Here is a 20,300-nt window from a genome sequence, read left to right on the forward strand (position 1 = left end):
AGTTGTATCTTTTCATTTCCACCTCTCAGTGCTTTATGCATAAAGAGTTAAAGACCTGTTTTTATGGCAGCGGAGTTCATCATTATAGGATTATTCTTTGTCACCATTATCATTTTTTAAAGTAGAATTTGGGGACCCATTTATATGCACACGCGCTATTTCTTTAGTTTATTGTTTTACAGAAATATCTATAAACTTCTATGAGTTTAACATATGTACATTTGTGCCTGCTAACTCAGCATTTTACCTTGCTTTAAGAAAAAACAACTCAACATTTTACCTCACCATTGACAATGTCATTCTGCAATCTGCCCCACATCACTCCTTTTTTGTCGACTAAAGAAAATGACTGTTCTGGACAGGGCCTAGGCTCAATCCATAAGAAACTTGACATAACGCAAACAACCTAACCAAGGGTCAAAGCTTCTTCAACAAGTCAATAACGGCTCGCAAGGACAACGACCGAAACAAAGGCGGGGACAAGGGCGAATATTAAGGAGACGTAAAAACTGTTACAAATTCAGTCGTTAAACGCTCAACTCTTGGAAATCTCCTCAGGGCAACTATAAGAACCACATGAGATGGAGAGAAAGGTACACACTTTCTCTATTCCATGTATCTCTTACTTCCGCTTCGTTTACTTACATGGATGTCGGAGTGTTTGCAGGTACTTCCCCATCAACATACTTGAAATACTGCTCAACCGTCTTCCACGGAGCCAACTTCTCGATCCAGTTCAGATCAATGACAGAACGATTCTTTCCTTCTTTACCTCATTATCTTTAATTTTGTTACTCTTTTTTTTGTTGAAAGATTTAATTTTGCTATTCGTTTATTGGAGTGGGAAAGAACATGCATACATAATTTTGGTTTTTTTGACAGTGTATAAACAATGGTTAGATTACTGCAATTTGTCATATTAAGAGTTCAGTCAGTTGGTAATCCTTTAAGAAAGGAGGTTTTAAATTGCATTATGACATGATTCTTGATATCATAGACAATTATGGAAAAGTAGGGCTGATGCAAGAAAGGATTCCTTGGTGAAATTATTGTCAAGTGGAATAACAAATTAGAGAGTTGATTAGAGAGTTGCTTGCTATGAATTTCTCCCATTCTAACTACCACGAGAATGTTGATTAGAAATTAGAATAACATCAAGTCCAAGATGACAAGTCTAAGTGTCTAACTGTCTAAGTAGCTATCCAATACCAAATTCAACAAAATATTTGTTTCAAATATGAATAATTTAGTTGGGAAACGGTTACAATCAAATTGAATGCTAGAGAACCTAACTGTACACGTGAAAAGACAAACAAATTTGTGTACTAAATGCTTGAAAGAAAATCAAAAGGAAGTTAAATAATGTCTAATACAAAAATAAGAAGGGTTAATAGTGTTTTACCCCCTCTAATATAGGGCACTTTTGGTTTTGCTCTCTGTAAAAAAATAAATTTAGATTTCGTCCTCGTAAAATCAAGATTCTTCATAATTGCCCCCTGAGCCATCTTTTTCTCTCTATTTCAATCTAAATAAGTGATTTTCACAAGGATCTAAGTTTTTTTCTTTGTGATTTCACCATCTAAGTGTGGTGGTTTGTTGTTCGTAGTCTTGTGCGTGTTGTTTGATTTTCTGTCTTCATGCGGTGTTCATTTGATTCATATTGAAAGATCGACTATTCAATCAAAGATTTTGGCGTCAACGTTGCAGAACCGGAGACCATGGATATTCCGGTCACTTTAATTTTATCAAATTTTTTGTAGGCATTATGTAACACCCCGTTTTCCCAAAATGAAAATTTCTCATAACAATCAGAGTAAAACACCTTAAACGGAATGCTACACTTCTTTCAAACGTAAATATAGTAAAATTACTATTCATTTTCAATCGTTTTATAATACCAAATTAAATCTCAATGCAACGGAAAATATCTTAATAAAACATCATGTTGGCACAACGGCTTCAACTTAACAACTTATTAAAATCCAAACTAAATAGTTCTTCAACATAAAAATCATAGCAAGTACGTAACATATGGAAAACAAGTAAGATCCCCATCCCGTTACGTATCAGAGCGACTCCTACGACGACACAAGAAATCAACTCACTTCAGCGGTTACTCCTGATTATCTGCACGTTACCCACAGTCGAGGCAACATTCAAACAGAAGGGGTGAGATTTCCCATTTCAATAATAATAAGCATATAATACAAAAATGTGCATTTAACAACCTAAACTTCATCAATTAATACATTAACTCTTCTTATAAGAATTCATTAATAACTCAACGAATTTCTAATCATTATTAACTTCATATTCATCGCATTGTATACATCATCACATAGCACATAATAATCAAAACATGACCGTCATCATATAACATCATAAATCATCACATCATAAACATCATAACATAAGCGGCAACATATTCATCAATATCCCATAGTTTGTTATTATCAACAACTTCAACGATTCGACACAACAACGTCAACCTGACAACACAGCTACGTGAGAGTACACCACCTCTTATCATACGACAACGTTAGAGTACACCACCTCTCACAATACGATAACGTAAGAGTACACCACCTCTTATCATACGACAACGTAAGAGTACATCACCTCTCACAATACAATAACGTAAGAGTACACCACCTCTCAGAATACGACAACGTAAGAGTACACCACCTCTTATAATATAACAATGTAAGAGTACACCACCTCTTAAAGAATAATAACGTAAGATTCCAATACTTTGGAAAGATAACTTACAACTTAGACCAACACCTGCAATTTGATCAATATACAACAGCAACATAGGCAACACATAAACGTCTCAAGATATAACATCATCAAATGATAATCAACATCAACTTAAACATCTCATATGACTCGATAGTTTGGATCAACATCTTACAACTTAAGCAACTTAGACCAACATTAGCACCTTAATGATATTAATACGTCACAACAACAAGTTAGCATCAACAATAATCATCAATATAACCATTACAACGGTCATTTAGCATCTTTCACAATATATAAATATTTTCACATTTAACCATCAACTTAAAACAACAACGTTAATCATCTTATTCATACTCTCTGAACCTCATTATAATCCTACCCCAAGAGTCGACTCATAACATCACGTGCGACAAAAGATCGCAAGAACCTAAAACAGGGTATGCTATCACTGTGCAATTTCACTAAGACCTCGTTGGAGTATTTTCATCATAACTCGAAAACCAAAAAGCATTTTCAAGTCAAACCGACGCCACTGGAAAGCTAACACAATTATCTACAACTTTTATGTTTACACCAAGACCCAGTTCAAAGCGGAAAGGGGTGAAAAATAGTGAAATATAAAGGATCTGGTTCACAGAAATCGTGTCACGTTTTTAAGAAATCGCGACGCGTTTTTACGTCCAGAACCACTGACCATTCTGCCATCAAAATCGTGTCACGCTTGCCAAATCGTGACACATTTTTGACAGCATCAGGTCCAGTAATCAGCTTTTCAAAAGGTGCGATTTTCACCATTTCGCGCGTAGAATTCAAACCGTTAATCGGATTTTGATGCCGTTTTCACCTACACGCTCATGACACTTGGATCTATCACAATCTAGAGAAATTTCAAGTCTCAACCATCCTAAAAATCGTTTTCCCAAACCTCACGTAAACCCTTACTTGCTTAAACGTTCAGACACCGACTTCTCATGCGAAAATCCCAATTTTCATCGACCCAAACCCCAAAAACGACTCTAATCTCTATACTAAGAATAATCTAGAGTCTGTGTAACACCCCGTTTTCCCAACTTAAAAATTTCACATAAAAATAACATAAACGACATGTCACACTTCTTTTCATAAAATCACAAACGGAATAAAATAACTATTTATCCTTCAAAATTCAACAACATGATATGTAATACTTCGCAACGGAAATTATACAACTTTTAAAACATCTTTGGCGCCAAGGCCTCAACATAAAATCTCTTATAGATATTCCAACATGTTCATGATAATTCATAAAATAATACGTAATGAATAGAAAGCAACAAAATCCCATCCCGTTACGTATCAGAGCACCTAAGACACACGAGAGAGAAACCTCACACGACATCAACTATTCTTGGTTACCTGCAAGTTACCCATGGTGGGCATCAGAAGGGGTGAGATTTCACATTCAATAATAATAAACATATAATTTATCAAATGCATTTAACATAGACATCATCTCATAATAACATAAACAACACAACATAATCATCATCTCATAATAATATAAACAACACAACATAATCATCATCTCATAATAACATAAACAACCACGATTAATAAATATTAATACTTCACTTAGATCTTTATTAACAACTCATTGACAACTTAACGACAACGACAATGCAACTTCTACAACTTGAACTCAACATATGCAACTTCAACTTCTTAGTCATGCATGTGATACCAACCAGGGCATCAAGCCCTCAACATATAAACGTAAATAGACTCACATGGCATCAAGCCCTCAACTTACAGGGCATCAAGCCCTCAACATAATATGTATAAATATACATTATAGGGCATCAAGCCCTCAACTTAAATGAGTATGCAATAGACTCAACATCTTACGACTTAACAACTTAGACACCTCGTATGACTCCAATAATTTGGATCAACATCTTACAACTTAAGCAACTTAGACCAATATTAGCATCTTAATGATATTAATACATCACAACAGCAAGACAGCACCATTAAATAATATGCAGCAAGTCAACATCAACCATTACAACAGTCATTTAGCATCATTCACAATATATAAATATTTTCACATTTAATCATCAACTTAAAACAACGTTAATCATCTTATACATACTCTCTGAACCTCATTATAATCAATAATAACTTCATTCCTACCTCAAGGTCGACTCATAACATCACGTGCGACAAAAGATCGCAAGAACCTAAAACAGGGTATGTTGTAACTGGACAATTTCGCTAAGACCTCCTTGGCGTATTTTCATCATAACTCAAAAACCAAGAATCATTTTCAAGTCACACCAAAGCCACTGGAAAGCTAACACACTTATCTACAACTTTCATGTTAACACCTAAGACCAATTCTGTACCAATCAATACCAGTTTTTATTTCAAATTCGGGAAAAGTTGTGCTGAAATTCCTAAAGATTCACTGTGACCTACGTTCAATAATTTGACCATAACTCAAGTTCTATAAATCCTTTTGACGTCAAACCAACGGCATTAGAAAGCTAACATCCATACCTACAACTTTCGTGAAGACTCCTAAACCCAGTTCAGACCTTAAACTTGTCAAACTGAGACAATAAAAACGCGTTTTGCACACTGACAGCAAAATCGCAGTTCAGCTGCGATTTCGCCTTGGGGAAATCTTTTCGACTTCGTTTTCGATCCAATACTTTCCAAACTTGACCCTAATCATTACCCTATGATTAACCTATCATTAGAACACCAATTATTCATCAACCTACTGTATGCAAATTCAAAAGGTTCTCAAATCTATTAACAACCTATTACAATTCTTAAACCTTAATTCTCAAATTCTCAAAACTACAACCTAGAACAAGTTAAAACCATGAATCAGAATCATACACTTAGAATTAAAGAAAGTTAGTCCCACCCTTACCTTAGGTTAGTCGATTGGCAGCCTCTTCTATTGGTTCTTCTCTTCTCTTCTCTTCTCTTACTTCTCACTTTCTCCCTTTTTCTCCAAAAACGGGTTTCACGAAATCCTTCTTTTCTAATTCTAACTCTCCCTTTTTACATAAATCTTTAACCTACTTATTTTCTCTTATTTTTAAATCTTCCCTCCAAGTCTCAATATTCTATTCTAATATATATAAATTACTTCCATAATAAATATCAAATATATTTCTATAGCAAATAAAAAGTATATTTTTACACCAAATAACACATATATTTCTATAACAAATATATTTCTATAGCAAATATATCTTCACACCAAATAACAAATATATCTTCACACCCTCAGATTCGTTACTAATTCTATTATAACTATTCGGCTCTACTATTTACACCTCATTCTATTTATTTAATTAATACACTACTCAACTTACTTACTTAAACCTCAGTTTTACTAATACGTCTCTATTCTCTTATCTCCTATATTTCCACTAAACTCTTCTAAATTCTAAAACAGCCCCACATCTCAATATTATTTCTATTTTCAAGACTTATTATATTTAATAATAAAATAACACTACTTAATAAAATAACGACACACCACATAATCATTTAAATCACATAAATACTAAAATAAACCACTTAATAAATCACATAATCATAAATATATTCTAAACCTATTAAAACAATCGAATAAATCAAATAATTCAAAGAGGACGTTACAGTCTGTACACAGTTTCTACATCAATCTAACCATTTTCCACCGATTAATCAACAATCTCTCACTTTAACCCTAGTTTTCAAATTCTCTAAAATCAATCCTACACCAGTTAAATTTCAATTTCAGAATCATACACTTAGAATTAGAGAAAGTTACTCCCACCCTTACCTTAGTATTGATGATCGGCGGTCTCTCTCCCTCGTGGTTCTTCTCTTCTTCCAAAAAGCAGTTTCACGTAAAAACTCTTCTAACCTAGTTTCCTCCTTATATCTAGCCTCAATCCACTTTAACTTATTTCCTCTATTTCCACTATCAATAAAATATCAACACATCACCTAACCACATAGAATCACATAAATCATCAAAGTGGATTCTATAAATAATTAAAGAGGGTGTTACAACTCTCCCCCCTTATAGAATTTTCGTCCTCGAAAATACAGAGCACCAGAGAAATTGAATCTAATTATTGCTTAAATATCTTAAACTATATATAACAAAATAGAAACTTCAAACAAAACATACAAACCACATTAAGGTTAATCAATCAAACATGATCACATAATAAACATAGCTATTAATCAGGAAACAGAACGACAATCAAGACAACATAAGACAGTATTACAACTGCTACTCAACAAGACACGACTCGACTCAACTACTTGGCCGGACGGACCAACCTGCTCTGATACCAATTGTAACACCCTGTTTTCCCAAATTGAAAATTTATCATAACAATCAGAGTAAAACACCTTAAACTGAATGCTACACTTCTTTCAAACGTAAATATAGTAAAATTACTATTCATTTTAAATCGTTTTATAATATCAAATTAAATCTCAATGCAGCGGAAAATATCTTAATAAAACATCATGTTGGCAAAACGGCTTCAACTTAACAACTTATTAAAATCCAAACTAAATAGTTCTTCAACATAAAAATCATAGCAAGTACGTAACATATGGAAAACAAGTAAGATCTCCATCCCGTTACGTATCAGAGCGACTCCTACGACGACACAAGAAATCAACTCAGTTCAGCGGTTACTCCTGATTATCTGCACGTTACCCACGGTCGAGACAACATTCAAACAGAAAGGGTGATATTTCACATTTCAATAATAATAAGCATATAATACAAAAATGTGCATTTAACAACCTAAACTTCATCAATTAACTCTTCTTATAAGAATTCATTAATAACTCAAAATATGACCGTCATCATATAATATCATAAATCATCACATCATAAACATCATAACATAAGCGACAGCATATTCATCAATATCCCATGGTTTGTTATTATCAACAACTTCAACGATTCGACACAACAATGTCAATAGACATGGATGCCATCAAGGTAAACATCAAAATTCCATCTCGTTCTAGTTGCTTCAGCTGCTTAGTAGACAAGAACTCCACTCCACTTTCTTCTTCAGCAGAGGAGGAGGACACCGAATTGCTAAAACAGTTGATAAGAACATGGTTGTACTCTAACCAGTTCATACCAAGAATCACATTCATTCCACTCAAAGGTAAACAAACTAAATCCATTTCAAAATCACGATCAAACAAAGACAAAGGACATCTCAAACATACGAGAGAAGTAGTAACCGAACCTTTAGCTGGAGTTTCGACAACCATCTCTCCATTAATATTAGACATAGCAAGACCCAACTTAAGCATCCTGTATAAATGCCTAAACAGAGGGAAAAACCATGGTAAGTCAGATACTTAACAAATAATTAAGCAAATTAAGCATCCTGTTTCAGTAAAAACTTACTTGTTCTTCACTATTGCCATGAGCATATGCCTCGGGGATATTTGTGTTAGGCGGCAGTATGGTCTACATTGAACATTACATTATCACAAAGTATGTCAAAATTCTGAAGCCAAAATAAAATGAATTAAAATAAGAATAAGAATGCAGTGCATGTTACAAAAAGGAGAACGATCCAAACACACCTGCAATTGGCCCACAGAAAATGCACGGCCTGAATCTCTTGCAGATTGGATTCCTATTAAGCCGTCACTACCTTGATGGAATGAAGAAACTCGATTGCCAGTAACATAACCCTGAATGCCCAGTGAATTGCTTGGACCAGCATCAGATGAAAGAGGTGAATAAATGGAAGGATCCATGAAAAGTTGTTCTTTTCCGAAAAAAATCAAATTTCCTTGATCCACTGAACCATAGAGACCAGGCATCTGATGAGAGTTTGTTACACTTCGCTTGTATTCCTTGTGTGCCGATACAGCCATTCCAAAATTGCTGATGCTACCATTGTATGCTATCGCCAAGTTCATCAGAGTTTTGAGTGAACGATGTTTGATACTCTTTAGCAGTTGGGTTGTATCCTCCCAAAGTTGTTTGATGGGACTGGCATGCTGTGAAACAAATACCTAATTCTCTTCCGGACGGCGGCGGAAGATCCAAGAGGGACGTGGGGTCAGCTATGAGGCGAACTTCTGTTCCACTAGGACTTTCAGTAAGAGATTTAATATCACAACTGATCCCATATAATTCGTTCGCCAAATCAAGGATACCACCAGACATACAAGTATCGCTTATCATACTGAAGTAAACACTATTTGGTATGCGTTCCGCAATATGACGGAGTGTAAATGCCTAAGTATCAGACTTACCATAGCTTGATACATAGGCATTTACACTCCGTCATATTGTAGAACGCATACCAAATGGTGTTTACTTCACTATGATAAGCGATACTTGTATGTCTGGTGGTATCCTTGATTCGGCGAACGAATTATATGGGATCAGTTGTGATATTAAATCTCTTACTGAAAGTCCTAGTGGAACAGAAGATCGCCTCATAGCTGACCCCACGTCCCTCTTGGATCTTCCGCCGCCGTCCAGAAGAGAATTAGGTATTTGTTTCACAGCATGCCAGTCCCATCAAACAACTTCGGGAGGATACAACCCAACTGCTAAAGAGTATCAAACATCGTTCACTCAAACTCTGATGAACTTGGCGATAGCATACAATGGTAGCATCAGCAATTTTGGAATGGCTGTATCGGCACACAAGGAATACGAGCGAAGTGTAACAAACTCTCATCAGATGCCTGGTCTCTATGGTTCAGTGGATCAAGGAAATTTGATTTTTTTTTAGGAAAAGAACAACTTTTCATGGATCCTTCCATTTATTCACCTCTTTCATCTGATGCTGGTCCAAGCAATTCACTGGGCATTCAGGGTTATGTTACAGGCAATCGAGTTTCTTCATTCCATTAGTGAACTCTCCTTGGAAGTGCAAGGGGGACAGGACTGACTTCCGATTTGTGGAAGGAACCTGTATAAATTGTTTGTGTCTCTTTCTTTCTCTCTCTGTTTTTATCCGCTGCATTTAATCTTTGATCATTTCTTCAGAAGCAGTTTTTCAAATTGTTTTTGTTTGAGTTGTTTCAAAGTTAAGAGAAAAAGAAAACACAATTCAACACCCCCTTCTTGTGTTTTTCTCACCTTCAATATTAACCTAATAATTGAAAATCTTATATTTTTCTTTCTTTCAAATATTAACCTAATAATTCTTGACTTAAAATTTCATATCATTAATTATACATTTCAATATGTGCGTATATACCACATTATCCCTTCGTTGTGGCAAACGGTAATTATTTCATTTTGTTACTATGAGCCGTACCTCATAGGCTACATTATCTCTTCGTTGTAGCAAACGGAGTTTCACATTTGTTACTATGAGCCGTACCTCGTAGGCTACATTATCTCTTCGTTGTAGCAAACAGAGATTTTCTCAATTTTCTTTCTTTTTCTTTTTCTATGAGCATGTTACTCATTTCAATTTTTCTACTCATTTCCATTTTTCTGCGATTTTCTATAATTCACTGTGAGCATATTACTCATAGGCTGCATTTCAAATTTTCTTTCAAATCATTTCTATTAGTATATATACATATCAATTGCGTTGTTAATTTCCCTCCAACATTTAAACGAACATAACATACTTATACTTATTAACATAAAAGGGATTTTAGAATAAACAAGTAAGGGTGCCTAATCAAGAAATAATCATTCTAACTATCTTATATTTATTCTACTTCAAATGTACCATTCATATGGCATAATAGTCATGCTTGCACAAAAGGCGAGTAATCATAAAAATGGTCTAATTATTCATGTTATCTCAATAATCTAGCATAATCATAATCGATCTCCAAAGGTGGGTTCTAAGCTAAAGGAACTCACCTCAAACATTGTCCGGAGCTTGTACATAGTTCCGTCTGAACTCCGACTCCATTTCTGCACCTCCTCGCTAGACGACGCTTCATGCTTACTTCGGCGAGTTGTCACATGTGAACCCCGATTCTGCTGAAATCCTACATCAGGTCCCTTACTTCAACGTTGTCTCCAGACCTCAATTCTTAACCGAACTTAGCAAAACTGACGTCAAAATACCGGGAATTGCATTAGCTATCCGTAGCCACAACAACCGCTTGAATCCGAATCACAGTAAGAGAGTTCTTGCTGTTTCGGTAGAGCCCTGTTCCAAAATCCGTAACCAGAATTCAGCAGAAATTACCAAACTTCAAACATGTTTTCCGAATTCATTCCTATTCCGAATTACATGAAACTTATATCCGAATTGAAGGGAATTGAGTGTACAATCCAAAACTTCAACAATTACTCAATTTCAGGTTACACAGACAACACAGTGACGAAAATACCAGATATATTCTATACGAATTTTGACTCAATTCCATGAAACAAAGCCATAAATGGCTTAACCCTCACATCAGTTCCAGCACCAATATAAACATCATTAAGCTATAAGTTAACATTCTTAAAACAACTTATTTTTTTATTACCTTGCAAATCTCCAAGCAAAACACAAAATCACAAGCTTAAAACCCAAGCTCCAATCAGGGCCGTTCCTAGCGTTTTAAGGGCCTTAGGCATAGTTTGAAAAAATGGGCCCTTACATAATATATCATAAACTTTTTTAGTTTTTTGTTATGATTTTACTAACACTTAATTTTTTTTCTTCGCTTTTCACTATAAGATAAAAGGTTTTCTAGGCAACATCTTCAAATAAATCAAATACTCCATAGAAACCAAAACTAAACAACATACCATAGGATTAGAGAACAATTGCTTCTGCGAAATAAACTGAAATTTTAGCACTTAAATAGTAGACACTGAATTTTTGACATCTAATGATAGTAAAACCAAAAAAATAAAGGTATATATATCAACACGTCATTAATTAAATTTTAGACATTTGGATACAAAATTCTCCAATGTTAAACTCATAACAACAATAATACTTGATAAAAAAAAAATCACTGTTAGAAATTTTAGAGTAATCTAAGATACAATAACTCATTTGTAATTGTATACTACAAATAAATCACTCTTCTTTTTATATGCTACAAGTACCAAGTTTTTATTACTATATTGATATAATTAATTTATTTTGGATACTTTAAAGGCAAGATTAAGATTAATTTTTCTAGTAGGCCCATTTTCTACTAAAATATTATTTGTTTTGTTATGAAGATTCTCCCAATTTTCTGGATAATAAATATCACATATATTTTTAATATTAGTAAGATACATTATTAGGAACAAAGGGCCCCAAAAAATATAAAAATGTTATTGGCACATTATTAGAAACAAAGGGCCAATTTTTTTTGGGAGGGTGAATATAGAAATACTTGTTTTATATGGTGTATATATAACGAATTGCATCAAAAAGGCCAAAATAATAACAGATTGCAGCCCAACTTTTTGTTAATGTTTCGGGCCTGTTGGTATATTTTACTATATAAAGCCCCAAAATACCAATTCTTACTATATACACCCCTACTAATAAAAACTTTTTTAAGGCCCCCTACCGGCATGGGCCCTAGGCCGTCGCACTCGCGGCCTATGCCTAGGGCCGGCCCTGGCTCCAATCTTGATTATTTCCTCCACTTCTTGCTTCTAATTTACCATATTAAGTCATAATCAGTTCCATTCCAACATATATGTACTTAAGCTTGAATTCAAACAAAACCCCAACCGGTGGATTGATGGTAAGGATCGGTTTTGGGGAGGAAAAGAAGATAAGGTGATTTTTGAAGTTTCATTATAGCTCAATCTTACATGAGGAAAGTGAAATTGACTCTGCATGTGGGTTTAACCATTGATTGGTAAGGATTTGAAGATTATGGTGAGGAGGGAGATAGAACCGTGAGAGAAGAAAGGAGAGTGGGAGGAATTCAGATTTTTTTTTTTTTTTTTTGAGGGAGAAGAATGTGGAAACTTGTAGAAAATTTTCATAAAATTTGTCCCCATTTGGTGGAAATGTCCTTTTTGTCCTTGGTCTTAATTTTAATTTTATTTTTTCATGGAGGGGATATTACATTTCGTCTAGCAATAAACATGGGAATTGAGAACCTAGTCTGTTTCTCAGACTCTCAACTGTCAGTTAATCTTATTTCAGGGGAGGTCTCTAAATTCCATGCCCATGCGGTGTTAATTCAAGATATCAAGGATTTAATAGTTGCTCATAACTACAACATCCTTCACACTCTAAGAGAAGGAAATCACTGCGCCAATTTCATGGCCAAGCTTGGAGCTTCGTCAAATGTAGCTTTCTTGGAGCATGAGTCCCCTCCTCATGATCTCATTGACAAGCTTAAAATTGATGCTATGGGAACTTGCTTCCTAAGAGCTTGATTCTCTTTTTTTTTTTTCCTGTTTTTTCTGTTTTGTTTTGCTTTATTTAGCTTTGTAACCAAAAAAAATTTCCCCCATGATAAACAAGGACACAAAATTTGAAACTAAATTTAACATCTTCAAATGAACATACGGACTAAACCATACTTGACATGGCAACCACTTGTTTAAATTACCAAAAAAATACGTGGACAACAAAAACGTTACGATCAGGGCCGTCCCTATCAAACTGGAGGCTCGACTCTCGTAGTAAAAATAGACCCCTAATAAAAAAAGGGTCTTGCTAACCAATGCCCTCAGGGCAATGGTTAAGAATTTAAAAATAAAAATAATTTATAAATTTTATGTAGAAAATGTTACTTTTTAAACTTTCAATGTCTTGAATGCATCATTTCCGAGATAAAACTTCCTTTTTAAACTTCTTAACTCTCTCAGGGCAATGGTTAGCATTTCCCATAAAAAAACGCACAATTTTTTTAAAAGATTAACCTTTTAAAAATAGACCCCTAATAAAAAAGAACGCACAATTTTTTTAAAAGATTAATCTTTTGAAAGAAAGATAATTGCTAAGGTAGACGTACTTCATATAAGGCATTAACAACAGAAAAACCAATACCATGGTAACCTCTTGAAACAGAGTAGCCACTACTGATGCCACCAAATTGTCCACCAGCGTGATCTGCAAAATTCACAAAGTATACAACCGTGCATCAGTGAGTATTGACCTTCTGAACCTTCAAAATACAACAATCCTCTGGACTCAGTATTCAAGTATCTAATAAAATCTAAGTATTGATTACCACAATCAGCTTTGAAACTTACATTAGATAAATATGAAATTATCTTGTAATATTGGCAGTTTCGGACAGAAATTGAAGTACACCATTCTTCATTAAATTTCCAAAAGCTAAAAAAAACTATGAAAAATAATTGTAACAACTATCATCATTTGCTATAAAATTAACTTACTACAGAAGCTCTTATCATGAGAAGTGTTTGTGCTATAAGTTCCAAATAAGCTGCTTATCTAAAGAGACCCTAAGTCAGCAGTTCTCTAAAGTTTGATGCAACATAACGACAATTCACACATGCTCTGAAGGGAATTTCAACGTTGAATAACACCCAGACAAGTTTCCAGGTTTCAAAGGAATGAATTGAACTAGAAACTAAAGTCATAATTCATGGATTTCAGTGAATATTTCTTTACACAAACACAGTTTCACCTCAATTCAAAGAAATTGATCATAATTCAAATCAATTGTACTAGAAGCTAGGTTACAAGTGAAGGATTCAAAGAAAGTGACCTAGAAGATGAAATTGATGTGAAAGTAACCTAGAGGATTCTTACCAAAGAAATATAGATCCGAAAATTGCTTGTATTGGAGATAGAACAAATTCCGTGAATCAGATTCCATCGGTGGACAATGAAGTATAAGGTGTCGACGAACTCGCCGAATTGAGCATCAGCGAGAACTTCGATGTTCTCGACTATGGCGGTGGTTATCAGAGTAATCGACGGCGATAGTGGTGGAGATCGGCGCGGTGAGCGTAAGATTGAGACTGAGATCGGAACTGAGAGTGTTTCGCAAGAGAGAGAGTGCATATCTGAAAAGCTTTGAATAAAGAATTTACCGCAAGTATAATTATGTTATGGTTCACAATTTATAAGATCAATAATGCTATGTCTCGCGAAGAAAAGGACAGCGAAGAAGTTCACGAGACACTTGGCATGTTTTAGTGGTTTTGGATTCCTGTGTTCACGAGCACTGCATCATATATTTAGATGATAACATAAGGTGAAGTCTAACATGAGGGAGCCAATAGGTCCCTCATGACATGAGGGAGCAAAAGATGCTTTTTTTCTACCTTAGGATTAAAATAATGGATTGATCTACTCCACCTCAGCAAGAGAGCACATACACCTCTCCACACTCAATCAAAATAGACCACACACTTTCTCTATATGATTTTCTCTCATCTCTATCACTTGCTTATCTTGTCTTCTATTTCTCTCTCTTAAGTTTCTTCCCCATTTTACAACCCAGAAATCATATGCACACACAGACTGCTATCTTGCCCTCATTCTCACCTCCTTTCCTCAAGATACTTCATTGTTGCAAATTAGGCATGGGAATCATTAAACTGTGAACATACATGCATTCCTTTGGTTGCTGCAAAAGAATAATGTATCACATCAAAGCGAATAATTATGTATGAAAATGACTGTTTAAGTACAACAATTACCAAAGCTGCTAGGCTGACATTTTTGCACGCTCCACGTGCAATCCGAGGTTTCTACAGAACTGTTATTTTTAAAGAACCCTAAAAAATAAAACATGTGATTAGCTTGTGAATTTGAAAAATAAGCTTGTGCTTCTTTGTGCTATTCAATTCCGATCAAAACTGCATAAAAATCGTTAAATTTCATTGTGTACCGAGGGAGATCTGACCGGGTCGATTCACGGGTCAAAAAACCCGTTTGAGTTTTTACGGGCGAAGAAGATGAGATTAAAAAAAAAACAAACTTTTGCTTTGGCAGGATCGAACCGACGCCATAGAACGCATGAATGCTTACACACAACCAACTTTACTGAGATAACAATTGTTAATTAGATAGGTTTTTAGTTTATTTATTTACTATTCCATGTTTTGAATTAGGTTTCTTTATCAAGCAAATCTTTATATAGATACAAGTCTAAATAAAATTTATATGAACACACATACATCAATAATAAAATTTAAAAATGAGACAATATTAAGTGATGTCACTAAATTATTATTTTTTTTAAATTTTATCATCGTTGTCTAGGTCCGGATTTGATTATATAAAGCAAATCTTACATGAATTGGGAGGGATATGATACATCAATGATAAAATTTAAATAGGAGACTATATTAAGTGATGTGATCGAATTATTATTTTTTAAAAATTTTATCATCGATTTGTGTGTCCGGATTTGATTATATAAAGCAAATCTTACAAGAATTGAGAAGGATATGAAATTTGATTATTTTACCATAAGAGGGGAAGTGAAATTGAGTAATATGATTCAGCTAAAAAATAATTAAAGTGAAATTAAGTTTTTTTAGTTAATATTCAATTCATTACATTTATTCAAAAAATAAATGAAAATTCCTTGGGAAGCCTAGTCAACTACGAAGGACAACTCTCCAATGATTGAAACGTGTCTAACTTTGGAATCGAAACATGTTTAGTCGATCCCAGGTGTTGGATGTGACCCACACGGAGTTAGAAGGAAACATAAACTGAAAATTCTCAGATCGGAATCTCGGAGGCATTGCTCACGGGGACCAACTGAGCTAAGCTCACGGGGACCATGGAATGAATGAGAAATATCATTGTGAAAATCCTAGGCATTCCCTACCGCCTTTAGAGAAATAATAAAATTAGAACGATACAGAACTAATGCACAAACACAAACCTCACACAATCCTTTGACAGACAATTAAGAAAAGTATCGTAGCACTCATTCTTGGAAGCTACCGAGTTCTAAATTGTAAACCCAAGTTTAGGTTTTGTCTAATGAAGCGTTTTGCCTTCTAGAGGACAAAGTATTGTAAATTTCAATCATTAGCCTTCACACTCAAGGATCTGGCACTCTAGAATTGACATATTTGCACAATGCAGCATGTACTCAAATCCATATCCGCGTGATAGCGATTTTTATAATTGTACCTTTATCCACTAGAAAAGTATTCAAGGACTTTTGTCAAAAAAATAAAAAAATATTTAAGTATTATTTTGCCTCTAAAAATGATTGAGTAGGCATATGATTTGCTTCTGTAAATAAACAACACAGTTCACACAATTTTCTATTGTAGTTAGAGTTGACTAAATCAAGTTGGAAATCCGAATCTTTTTATGGTGGTTGAGGTTTGAACCCCGGATCTTACATATATTATGCATTGTCCCTACCAACTGAGTTAAGCTTACGAGAATTGGAAATCGTAGTCTAATATTATAGAAAGAGACCTAATAAAAAAATGCAATTTTCTTTTAAAAAGTCGTCCTCTATTGAAATTGTAAATAACATAAGGTAAAACACATTTTTTTTTATCCTCTATTGTCTAGTTTTTATCTATAAAAAAAAAATCGTAGATATATTTAAAACTAAACAGGATGCATGAATATCAAATATCAATGAACATTTTTTTACAGAGTTGACTTTTACATTCATTGTTAGAGAATGATCATCGTCTGACCTAATAATTTTAACATTTTTTACAAATAAATTGTAAGTTGATTTTTATCCCTCTAAAATATGAAATAACTTATGTCTTTAATATATCATTTTTTTGGCACTTTAAAAAAAGAAACCGATGTTAGTCTTTAGTCTTCATTTTAGGGGTCAAAGAAAAACATTTTCCAGATACAAAGTTCAAAGTCACTCATTTTATAAAGACAAAAAAGAAATTATTTTGGCAAAACAAAGATAAAACTTATATTTAACCCTTATTTGAAAATAAAAGAGTACTATAGTGTATACTTTGCTTTAAATATATAATTATACTTTTTTTACAATAAAACTAAAATTAACTTCTTCCCAAAAAATAATTAAATTAAATATTTTTTTACAAGAAAACTAAAATTAAGTTTTTTTTAAGGAAGAAAACTAAAATTAAGTTGAAAACAACATTTCTTGTCAAAAAAGAAAGAATAAACGATCAATTTAATCTCTAAACTATCACATTATCACCAGTTTAATCTCTAAACTATTTTTTTTCTCTAAACTATTAAAACCAACTTAAACATTCTTAAATTATTTTTCCATCGAACTATTTAGTTTCTCAATTAACAAAATTGATTGTTTTTCATAATAGTTTAGAAACTAAATTAATGTATTTTTTTTCATATATTAGAAATCCTTTAGCCTATGTAAATAATTTAGGGATTAAATTGGTGATGGAATGATAATTTGGGGACTAAAATGATTGTTTGAAAAATCATATAGGTAATAGGTACATATACATCTCTCTTAATATAAGAAGGGAAGATGTTGTGGAAAACTTATTTTTGCCCATCAATGATTGGCTGCCACATGTCACTTTTAAGGGTAAATTTTGTCTTAAAATTACTTTTTCTAACTAAATGACCTCACTTAACTACTATGATGTCATTTAACTATAAAAAGCTTATAGTTTGATTTATTTTGCTCTTCAAAAAGTCAGTTCCATTACATGCCAACTATAAGCCAGATTTTGGTTGACACGGAATCCAATCAATGGAGCCAAATTCTCAATTTCAAAATTCAAACAGACTTTATATTTATCCTTCAATACTCATATTCTCTCATCTTTCTTTCATTTTCCTTTCCTCTTTTTTCTGACTTATTCTTATCTACATTTTTTCTTCTTTTCATTTCTTTAGCTTCATTTTCTTCTCTCATTGCAGGAAATTCTTTTTAAAACGAAGAACACAGACAGGTAAAATAATTTCTTTTCATCTTTACAAAACCATGAAAATGATCATTAAACTCATTATTTCTTTAATTTTTCATCTTCATTTTATTGTTGAGCTTCATATGACATTTAACAAACTATAGAATCTTCAACATCACATATGAGGCAAAACAAGAAAATGTATAAAGATGAGAAGTAAAAGAAAGAATACATATCCAAAAACAGTCCTAACACAATTTTACAATTATATCAACAACAAAAAAGCAAATATACAAAATATATTCATTAGAAAATTGTTTGTCTTGCAAACTTGTCAGCTGATCTAATGTTTATCCTTTCATTGGCAGGAAGATTCCAGATCACATACGAGCAATAAGGGAAGGAAAAAAAAAAACAAAAAAAAAAAGAGCCCATAAATAAGAGATAGAGGGATGAGCAATTGAGAATATGGTTTAGTATCAGTTTGGTTTTATTTTTTTATGCATAACAATTTCGGCTTTGTAAATAAAAAAAAAAAACTATGTTTTTAGTTAAACCACAACAAGTAAAGTAATAGCATAAAGTGAATGTTTTTAGAAAGAAATGAATATTATTTGAGTCACATTACAAGAAAATGTAAGTGAAATTTTTGTTAAATCATAACAAGTAATAACAGAAAGTGAAAAAGAAAAATTCTTTTGATTTACAAATAAAATTTTTATTCTTCTGTAAAAAAAAATCCTAAATTCTGAAGAAAAAAAAAAAGCTGTTCTATCAAAGATTCATTGAAAAAAGATTTTTGTTATCAATCTGTAGCATAAAAAAAAAAAAAAAAAAAAAACACACTTTTTTATCAGTAGCATCAGAACTAAAAAAGATTCATCTACAAAAGAAATTTTTACATCTCTAGAAATAAAACAAAATCACATCCAATTTCATATTTGTATTGTTGTTGTTGCATGTAATGGAAACAAAATATGTAAAGAACTTGACCTTGATGAAGACAACAGCCCAGGTTTAAGTGTTTGTGTAAAAATTCTGACTCAGATCTGGAAACCACGTAAGCTCTTTCCCGGCGCGGTGGTTGCAAGCTCCGGCGTGGTGGTCACCGGCGAAGGTTGTCCGTTCCTGATTTTTTTTAAATGGGTTTTGTAGAGAAGATGGAGGGGACTCTTTTTATGGTGATGGATTTTCAAAAGCTTGTGCGTGGATGTCAAGATCTAGCCGAAAAGATGGTCGTAGGGAAATTTAAAATCATCTTTGAGTTGAAATAAATTTGATAGAGTATAATTACAGATGAAAAGGAGAGGATGAAGATGGTGGAGCAATGTAACGACCGCCGGAGACACACTGAAGGAGGGAGGAGGAGGAGGCGGCGGCTAGGGTTTGTTTGAGAATGAGAGAGTTTTCTAGATTTCTTTGGTGAAGAGAGAGAAAATTAACTTTGAAATAAATATGATGTGTGTGGAATAAAGTTAAATGACAAAAAATAAAATAAAAAGAAAATTATAAAAATATACTCTAGGTTTGTACGAGATAGAAAGGGGTAGAGGGGTATGAGAATTGCTGTTCTCACTTTTACTTTGGCTGTATCACACGAGTAAATTACTCAAATATCCCTCGGCAGTTAACTGTCGAAGTTTTAGAAATACGGCTGCAGTTAACTGCCGAGGAAAACTTCGGCAGTAAACTACCGAGGAAAACTGAAACTTCGGCAGTTAACTGCCGAGGAAACCTCAAACCTTTTTTTTTTTTTTTTTTTTGACAAAATTCATAAATTGTCATTAATAACAAACCT

The 20,300-nt window shown here is 33.5% G+C and overlaps 1 protein-coding gene across 20 annotated transcripts; it reads right to left on the bottom strand.

The window, feature by feature from the left end:
* Window positions 1–1,903: 1,903 nt before the first annotated feature.
* Window positions 1,904–19,975, bottom strand: LOC11445930 (uncharacterized). Of its 20 annotated transcripts, none has more exons than XR_005645799.1 (8): window positions 19,496–19,975; window positions 15,347–15,424; window positions 14,451–15,273; window positions 13,925–14,019; window positions 13,719–13,781; window positions 10,628–10,922; window positions 8,183–8,245; window positions 7,486–8,098 (listed from the first exon to the last, which is right to left on the bottom strand). XR_005645799.1 is itself a non-coding variant. In XM_024781688.2 (7 exons), the coding sequence occupies exons 5-7, from the start codon at window positions 10,708–10,710 to the stop codon at window positions 7,714–7,716; spliced, it is 531 nt and encodes a 176-aa protein (XP_024637456.1). In that variant the 5' UTR covers window positions 10,711–10,922; window positions 13,719–13,781; window positions 14,969–15,273; window positions 15,347–15,424; window positions 19,496–19,974; the 3' UTR covers window positions 7,486–7,713. The 20 variants fall into 20 exon arrangements, 6 of the variants coding, with proteins under 6 accessions (XP_024637456.1, XP_024637457.1, XP_024637460.1 ...); XR_005645798.1 differs by lacking the exon at window positions 13,925–14,019 and having other exon boundaries at window positions 14,451–14,707; window positions 14,969–15,273; window positions 19,496–19,974; XR_005645800.1 differs by lacking the exon at window positions 13,925–14,019 and having other exon boundaries at window positions 14,451–14,707; window positions 15,192–15,273; window positions 19,496–19,973.
* Between the last annotated feature and the right edge of the window lie 325 nt (window positions 19,976–20,300).

The sequence above is a fragment of the Medicago truncatula genome, chromosome 4 (assembly GCF_003473485.1).
Source record: "Medicago truncatula cultivar Jemalong A17 chromosome 4, MtrunA17r5.0-ANR, whole genome shotgun sequence".
In the NCBI taxonomy this organism is placed as follows: domain Eukaryota; kingdom Viridiplantae; phylum Streptophyta; class Magnoliopsida; order Fabales; family Fabaceae; genus Medicago; species Medicago truncatula.

Bases quoted from the DNA above. Each gene is read 5' to 3' on its own strand.
- LOC11445930 (XM_024781688.2), bottom strand. From the start codon at position 10,710: ATGAAGCGTCGTCTAGCGAGGAGGTGCAGAAATGGAGTCGGAGTTCAG. The intron at 8,246-10,627 runs GTGAGTTCCTTT...TGTTCAATGTAG, and splicing joins AGCTCCGGACAATGTTTGAG to ACCATACTGCCGCCTAACAC. The intron at 8,099-8,182 runs GTAAGTTTTTAC...CCCTCTGTTTAG, and splicing joins ATGGCAATAGTGAAGAACAA to GCATTTATACAGGATGCTTA.